At 28.4% G+C, this 9,724-nt stretch overlaps 1 protein-coding gene across 1 annotated transcript in view; it reads right to left on the bottom strand.

Annotated features, from left to right (window-relative positions):
- Positions 1 to 8,574, bottom strand: part of LOC115874349 (glycine-rich cell wall structural protein 1-like) — a 73,381-nt gene extending 64,807 nt beyond the window's left edge. Inside the window, exon 1 of the mRNA XM_030889469.1 lies at positions 8,413 to 8,574. Within this exon, the coding sequence (XP_030745329.1) occupies positions 8,413 to 8,481 (69 nt within the window). The 5' untranslated portion in view covers positions 8,482 to 8,574. The remainder of the gene's footprint in view (positions 1 to 8,412) is intronic.
- Between the last annotated feature and the right edge of the window lie 1,150 nt (positions 8,575 to 9,724).

The raw sequence follows: 9,724 nt of genomic DNA on the forward strand, positions 1-9,724 counted from the left end.
ATACAGAATTTTTCAAAATTCGCCCACTTTGAAAAAGTACGCTATGGACGTGCAGAAAACAAATGCTGGTATAGCTATCAGCAGCAATTAAAACAAAAATAATATTTATAATGAATGAAGGCAGAATTTTATAACAATTTAAACTATATCTTAATAACAATTAATGATAAATAGCAAACCAAGACAAGAGATTTTGCTGCAGGTTGAAATGTAGATCTTCTCTTATGCACAGACAGGACCGTTTCTGAACATTCCTCGCGGAATTCAGTGGAGGTTTCTTCACATAACAAAAAATAAATTTTTGTGTTGATAACTTTTAAATTATCAATTTAAAAAAATACATATACCTATACTTCAACCGTTTAAATTCTACGTAAAAAAATGCTTTAAAAAGTGCGGTTTTTACCATCATGTTTTTGATAAAAATTGAGCTCCAGACCACCCTGTACAGGGCTTTCAGAGATATTTAGTGCGATACCTACAGGCTTTCCTATTGAAGGTAGTAAAAAATTGTGGAAGAGAAAGGCGAAAAATGTGAAATAAAATTAAACAAAAGACGATCGAAAAGTTAAGTCAGCATCCGTTTTTTTAATGAAAAAAAATCTTATATTTTAAGCAGTTTGCGCATTGATTAAACCAAAATAATTCAAAAACGGTATAAACAAACTATATAATATTTGATTTCTTATTAAATATTAAACAAAATAAAAAGAATATAAAAATAGGTATTAGTTACAGTACGTCTGTCCGTTCTGTAGCTACGGGGTATCCGTATCCGGAGGGGAAACGATATTCTCTCGATGTTTTTCGTAAAAAAATAGACGACGCGTCCCATCAATAAAAATTCGACAAATTTGCAAGTAGCCAATAAAATGAGTGGGCGGAGCAATTTGTGGTGACGTACTCGTGAAGTCGACCTATAAAATATATTGCTGTTTATTTAAATGTTTGTTGTCCGCATTCCTTTCATAGACACAGATCCAGCAGACGTACAGTAAATTTAATAATACATATAGGGGTGTCTAAAGTAAAAAAAAAACATTAGTTTAACACTAAGTACAAACCTTGTCCAAGATATTGATTTTTTTAATGTATTTCCGACAAGGGAACGTTCTGTAAAGTTACCTTTCTTATCATTATGTGGTAAATTTCCTGCAACTCTTCATAAATATATCTCAATACCGGGTGACAAAAAAATCGATACATAAATTTTCATTTATTTATTTTTTTCGAATACCTTCAAATCTGAAACTTACCTAAGTAACGTATGATCGAAAAAAATGGCGTCAGAGAAGGCTAGAGAATGGCAATTGATGATAATTTTGGCGAGATCAATCTAGACGTTATCTACTAAAAATCGACTAAACCATGTCAAACATTAACACTGATTATATAGATATAGTATAACAAGTGATTATATAGATATAGTATTAAAAAAGGATAGAACGTTTCCAAAGACACAAATCAATTTTTTTTAATTTAGAACAAGATCATTTAAAAAACATTTTTACTCAATATAAAAATAAATTTTTAAAGAGTACGGACCAAGTAAATGACGTCTATGGCTTGACATCGCCAAAATTATCATCGATTGTTTGATTGATTCCCCAGCCGCCTTTGACGCCGATTTTTTTCGATCGCATCGTAATTTGTAATGTAAAAATACTTTGTTAAAACTCACAGTATTCATTAATAAACAATTAAGTATAACTTCCGTTTATTTCAGTAATGGTACTATCTGAAAAGAAGAAATGTCTTTTAACATTTTCCTTTTCAGTAATACCGTATGATCGAAAAAAATACGGCGTCAGCGATGGTTATGAAATGAAGATCGCTGTCATTTCATATGTAAAGTTATATTGGAAATGTCATCGATCGTCATTTCCAAGCCAACTGGAGGCCGTTTTTTTTTCGATCATACGGTATATCGCTAGTACTGTATTTTTCAATATTATGGAGTAGTACGGTTTATTCTAAAAGCTACCCGAATATCAATTACACATTATATTATGTTGAATATTTTTTAGTTTGGAAACTAAAGTAAAATTAAGACAAAAATTGCTTTTTACTCATATTTCTGTAGGTGATTTAACGTGACGTGATTGGCTATGAAAAACTTAACTCCGCCATATTGAATTTAGCTGGTAAATATGTCGACAATTTTTTAGCATTAAAATATGTCTATAAACTTTTCCTTTCAAAATTTCATTCGAATCGCTAAAAGTACTTCGAAGAAAATTATAATCAATCGAAAAATATCCGAAGACTAACCCATGTAGCTATGAAAAAAGCCAAGTCGGACATATAATATGCTGATATAGAAAATAAATCTTATTTTTACGTTAGGAATCTTTCCACGAGAAATAGCAAATGTTCTATGAACCTGATGAACCACCCTGTATAACGTATACATATTATTTTCCTTCAGTCTTAGTTAAACGTTAACTACAATTTTTTATAGTGAAAAATAGTTTATTTTATTGTAGAAATTATTGAAATATGGGAAATCTGCAGCTCCCGTGGCTTTTTTGACTCGCACTCAAGGGATCGATTTGGTGTCGAATCAAAATAATTCACCTAAAATTTTAGCTCTTAACGGTTTTCGAGATTTTCAAAAAACCTGTTTTTTCAATTTTATTTTTATTTTTATCTATAGGAAAATTCAAAATTAATTAATGATATTTTTTTTAATTCTTAGATGTTTAATACATGAAAAATCAATATGATCATGATTCTTAAACGAAAAGCCGATTTTTAGCCGAGGTTAGCCGAGAAAAGAAAATTAAAATCTTCATTTTTTTTAAACTTTGTGAAATATGTTACTGACTAAAAATCGTCAGAAAATGTCTTTTATACTTCTTTACACTCAGGATTTTTTAGAATTTTTTGAAGTGGTGGAACAATACGAAAAAATTTAAAAACTAATTTTGTTTTTCTAAAATATTCTGTTTTAACCAGGGTTGGCATGATTTAAATCGTGATTTAAATCAAGTGATTTTTTTAATTTTAATCACGTGATTTAAATCAAAAAATCAACTTTTTTAAAACTTTACAATAAATCGAAAAATAACTGTAAAAGTTATAAAAATGTGTCCTAGAAAACTATAAAAAATATTTCTATAACATATATACCCTATATCTATTCGTTAAATAAAATGTTACACTTGCTATTGTAACGTTTAAATACGTTTAATAAATCGAAAAAAAAATTGTAAATGTTATAAAACTATATAAAAAATGATTTGTATAACACATATACCTACTACATATCTATTCATCAATTAAAATGTTGGACCGATTTTTGAAGTAATTTCGTGTGAATCCATTAGACTTCTAACTTCTAAAGGGCAGAGATTTATTTTGAAATTTATGTACAAGTGACAAAAAAATGCTGGTCGAATACATTTCATTCGCAACCTCTAATGCAGAAAAGGGTTCTTTTGATGTTAGACTATATCTTCAAATCGGTGTCAAAAAATATGCTGTTTTATATTATTTCTTTATTTTACACTTTGACAATAGATAATACTAATTTGATTCTCGTCTTAAGACTATTTCCGAACAATAGTGTATTGTGTAAGGTGTAAAAATTAAAAATTATACTTTTTTGACGAGGTTGTACGTTTGACGGACCAGGGAGGCACAAAAGTACATTTTTACTCTGAGTAGAATATACTATATTTTTACTAATTAAACATTACAAATAATTTTTTGATCAATTTCACAAACGTTGCAAATAGTATAAAAAGTAATGCCTTGTAAATAATCGAGTAACAATTTGTACACTCGTTGAAATTGACGCTTAATATCAGTTTAATAATATATTTTTGTACTTTTGTGCTTAGGCGTAAAAGTGCTTTACTTTTATGCCTAGACGTTGAAATGACAAAAATTAATACTCTTGTGGCATTTCAAAAAAAATCCTTTTCATCTGATGCGAGCGACTTTTTTTGCGGAATATATTGGTGACCGATGAGGGAAAATGGCACGCGACGTAGAATTGTTAATGTTGTCAGTATTGCGCAGAGTTATGAAGATTTAGCCATTTAGGATAGGACTTTAATTGGAATTAAGTCCTAATTATTTGGAAATCTGATTTAAATAGTTTTCTATTAAAATCAAAAAAATCTGATTTTTTTTATTTTTTTTTAAAATCATGATTTTTTCCAACCCTGGTTTTAACTAACTTATAATTTTGTTTAGTTTAAAAAAGTGAGTAGAAAATATTTTTTCATTAAAAATACATCCTTGCCAGAAATAAACATAAAAAAAAAGATTTTAGAAAAAAAATAATTTTTATTTTTTTTTATATTGTTCCACCACTTCAAAAAATTCCCGAGTGTAAAGAAGTATAAAAGACATTTTCTGACGATATAGGGAGTGGCATATTTCCCGAAGGTTAAAAAAATGAAAATTTTAATTTTCTTTCCTCCGCTAAAAATCGGTCTTAGACTTCTAAGAATTAGGAAAAAAATCATCATTACTTAATTTTGAATTTTACTATAAAAATAAAATTGAAAAAACAGGTTTTTTGAAAATCTCGAAAACCGTTTGAGTTAAAGAGCTAAAAATTTAGGTGAATTATTTTGATTCGACACCAAATCGATCCGCTGAGTGAGAGTTAAAAAAGCCGCTGGAGCAGATTTTCCATATTAATCCGGCTATACCCTTTATTGCAAACTGTTTTCTTGTAAAGTATTTCATATTCTGCAGAGATATGCAGAATTTCAAATTAAAATTCCCAAAAACTTGTTAGTAATTGTCGAGGTAATTATGCAGCATTGTAATGTGACATGGAATTTCATTCTACAAAATATTTCAGTGGTTTATATTTCAATTATTCGTAAAATGCTTTTATCTTTTAATTAATTAATACTTTTAAATGTAACGTTTCTATCAAGAGATATTCTACTGAGATACCATTTTTTTACAAATTATTAGATATTTCTATAAAATAAATTCAATCAATATTTAAAGCCAAAAACTGAAAATCTATATTAAAAAAATATTATTTCTGTGTTCATCTTAAATGACGTCTAGAGAATGATCTCGCCAAAATTATCATGGATTGTCATTCCTTAGCCGTCTTTGACGTCGTTTCTTTCGATCATACAGTATCAAATACATATAATATATACTTCTGAGATTTCTCAAAGTAACAATAATTGCTATTTATTTATATCCGTTTTTCGTAATCATGCTGATCATTTGTAATCATTGACCATATTGATTATCTTCAACTCATACATCAGACATTATCGACGATCGATGATATTTTTTATGTAAAATTAAATGATCAGATGAACTGAATAAATTGATTGAGGTGAATGTATTTGATCGTCATTTCTAAAAAACTTAACGCCGTTTATTTTTGATCATGTAGTATATAATGTCATAAATAAACGGAAGAATATTATTAATGCTATAATTAAAGTTATGTATAAAATATTATTATATACAGCCACACATTAAACGAATATACATATTGGTATATTTTATAAAGATGTTTAACAAAATGCTTTTATCAACATTCGAAAAATTTATTAAAAAGAAAGGACATCTGCAATAATAGCAAGATTTGAAATAAAAAAGATATAATGTCTTAAATGTAGGACAAAATAAAATGATACCATTATTATTAGAACAATATATAAAAATGCTGTAATATAAATCATATTCAATATTATTATACCGGGTGCGTCTCAAAAATGGCTCGCCCCTATAACTTTTTTATTTTTTTTAGATAAAAAAACGAGATTTGGTATGTTAGTACATGACATAAATTAGGATTGATTGACGTATTCAATTGTTTTTGGTCAATTCCTGTTTCACCGGAAATGACTACAACTTTTGATTTTTAAATGGCACCCTCAGTATATTTCTGCTTCATACGATAGAAAATGACACTCTAAATAGAATGCCATATCATATGTCAACTTTTGACATTTTCTCATAGGTATGGTTTATTTGAAATTGTAACATGCGATTCATAACGACAATTTGACTCGAAATACCAAGTGTGCGGTACCAAATTATTCGTAAAAAATGCTTTCTCCAAATATGCTAATGAACAACCCTTGTTCCATTTGAAAAATTTGAGATATGATTAAAAATACGATTTGGGTATATTTTAACCGGCCAGGATAAGGCACGAAAAACATTAGATGAACAAATCTATTTTTCAAAGGCTCGTTGATTAAAAATTAGTATTTTTTAACATAGATATAGCACTCTAGATTGAAATTTAAAATACGATTTTTTTAAGCGAAAATGTCAAGAGTTGACATATGATATGTCATTCTATTGAGAATGTCATTTTCTATGGAATAAAGTAGAAATATATAAGGGTGTCATTTAAACATCAAAAGTTGTAGTCATTTCCGGTGAAACACGAAGTGACCAAAAACAATTGAATACGTCAATCAATCTAAATTTATGTCAAATACTAACATACTAAATCTAGTTTTTTATCTAAAAAAATAAAAAAGTTATAGGGGTGAGCCACTTTTCAGACGCACCAGGGATAAAGTTTTATATATTTCGTGAGATGCAGAAAAAAAGAATAAAAAAAGTATATTATTAATAATAAGAAAATACTACTTCAATAGATATTGTAAATTAATAGTAATTTTTAAAAATATAAAATTTTATATTTTTAAAAATATAAAATATAAAAAATATAAATATTGATGATGATGATGATAATAATAAAAGTATTATTATTATCGTCATCATCATCAATATTATTATATTATACACAATTTTCTATACTTAGTGAGATGCAGAAAAATAATTAAAAAATATATTATTAAAACTAAGAAAGTACTACTCACGCAGATATTGTAAATTATTATGAGACACACAAGGATTTTTTAAGAAAGTTATTATAATAATATTTATTATAAATTATAATAAATGTTATTATATATAAATGTTTTCAAGAATATTTTATATAACCTTTTATAGTGTGAAGGCTAAAAATATCTAATATATAGAATATTAATATAAAAAAACTTACATACATAACGCAATAGACCAATACTTAAAAATGAAGTTACACAAAATATAAAATCTCTGAAGAAGAAAAAATATCTTCATATCATCATATATCATATTTATACAGGGTGTTTAAAAAAAACATGTGCCATCTCTCGTGAAGGGATTCCTCACGTAAAAATAAGATTTATTTTTCATATCAACATAGGTCCGATTCTGCTTTGTTTTGTAGCTACAGGGTGTTAAAGTCTTAATATTTTTTCGATTTATTATAATTTTCTCCCAGGTACTTTTAGCATTTCGAGTAAAATTTTAAGGGTAAAAGTTTAAGTTAAGGGTTAAGGGTATAAATACAACATATTTTAAAGCTAAAAAATGTTGACATATTCACCAGGGACGTGCATATGGGTTATCACTGGAATGTTTTTCTAAAAAAAGCATGTACGCCACTGACCTTTTTTTTCTCTTGTCAATGAAATAGTATAAACAGTTTAATGCCGATTAAAAGTTGTCTCTTGATATTTTGTCGATTTCGACTTCCTTGATGAGATAAACGCAATTTTATTAATTTGCCTTAATCCAGGTCTAATAGAAACTCGAATAGAAAGCTTTTAAAAATTAATCTTTAACTTTTTCTCATCTCATCATTTCTCATCAAAAAATATGAAAAAAAAGTTCCTATAAACATGGGTATGGAAATGCATAGTTTTAAAGTTACAGGATGTTAAAACTTTTTAAAATTAGATTTTTTTTAATTGTCTTAAATATCTTTATTTTTTATTTGAAATTGCTGTAGGTTCGACTAATAGTAATAATAACTAATAGTAATAATATTTAATAATAAATTAGGTAAAATATATAATTTATTAATTTAATTTTGATTTTAATTTTATTTTGTGATTAATAAAATTGCGTTTATCTCGAGATATATCAAGAGATAACTTATAATGGGCATTAAACGGCCTACACAATTTTTATATTAAATGAAAAAAGTCTGTAGCACACATGTTTTTTTTTGAAAAATATTCCAGTGATAACCCATATGCACATCCTGATGAATTTATCGACACTTTTTTAGCATTAAAATATGTAGCACTTATAGTAACTTTTACCCTCAAAATTTCATTCGGATCACAAAAAGGACTTAAAAGGAAAATTATAATAAATCGAAAGATTATTAAGACGCACACCCTGTAGTTACGAAACAAAGCAGAATCGGACATATGTTGATATGAAAAATAAATCCCCACGAGAGATGGCACATATTTTTTGAAACACCCTGTATATCAAAAATTCCAAAAATACATATATGACATTTTTTTTATTACCAAAAAATATCTATATGACATTTTTTCTATTGTTAGTGCGAATCAGGAAAATTTATAAAAAAGTACATAATACAAAAATACTACTCACTTCTTTAGTTCCTGCTTGGGCTAGAGCAGCGGTTGCCAAAATGACCAACAACATTACCGTGTACCACATGCTGGAGGAATGTGAGGAATGACCAGGAGGATATGTCTTCTTCGACGAAATGCTGCTGGACCTGGGGGGATGGAGAGTGTGGTCCCACACCGAACCGGGATACCTTTTATAGTGAGGTTGGGACGACGCGCCAGGCCAGGGGAGACGCAAGGGGCGGTCGCGACGCCAGGTGAGGAGGAGGGAATGGAGGTGTTAAAGGGGAAAAGTGTGCTGATAATGCTGAAGCGTAGGTAGTGATAAACTGATGTGCTGTTATCATAGAGAAGCATCATATCTATACCGCGTCTCGAAAGTGGCTCACCCCCTATAACTTTTTTATTTTTTCAGATAAAAAAAACGAGATTTGGTATGTTAGTATATGACATAAATTAGGATTGATTGACATATTCAATTGTTTTCGGTCTCTTCCGGTTTCACAGATTTTTAAATGGCACCATCGATATTTTTTTAACTTTATTCGATAGAAAATGACACTCTGAATAGAATGACATATCATAAGTTAACTTTTGACATTTTCGCATGGTTTATTTTATTTGAAATTATAACATGTAGGTCATAACGACAATTTGACTTGAAATACCAAGTGTGTGGTATCAAATTATTCGCAAAAAAAAAATATTTTTCCAAATATGCTAATGAGCCACCCTCGTTCCATTTGAAAAACTTCAGATATGATTAAAAATACGATATGGGCATATTTTAACCGGCCAGGACGAGACACTAAAAACATTAGACGATCAAATCTATTTTCACAAAGCTCCTTGATTAAAAATTAGTGTTTTTAACACAGCCACGGCACTCTAGATTGAAATTTAAAATACAATTTGTTTTTGAGTGAATATGTCAAAAGTTGACATATGATATGTCATTCGATTCAGAAAGATATTTTCTATCCAATAAAGTAAAAAAATACGGAGGGTGTCATTTAAAAATCAAAAGTTGTAGTCATTTCCGGTGAAACAAGTGACCGAAAACAATAATTGAAAACTAATTTATGTTATATACCAACTAACTATACTAACTAATACTAATATACCAAATCTCGTTTTTTTTATCTAAAAATAAAAAAGTTTTGGGACGCACCCGGTATAATAATCACTAGTGACATAATCAAATTATTGACTATACTCCGTTGCGTTTTTTTTGCATCTGAGTGTATTTTGATTAAAAGAAAATATAGAAAAGTGGGCAAAGCTGTGCCGGTCAACCTTAATCACGTGACTAGAAGTTTATTTGATATTAA

Source organism: Sitophilus oryzae, unplaced genomic scaffold (genome assembly GCF_002938485.1).
Source record: "Sitophilus oryzae breed Bouriz unplaced genomic scaffold, Soryzae_2.0 scaffold_1274_pilon_pilon, whole genome shotgun sequence".
Classification (NCBI taxonomy): Eukaryota; Metazoa; Arthropoda; class Insecta; order Coleoptera; family Curculionidae; genus Sitophilus; species Sitophilus oryzae.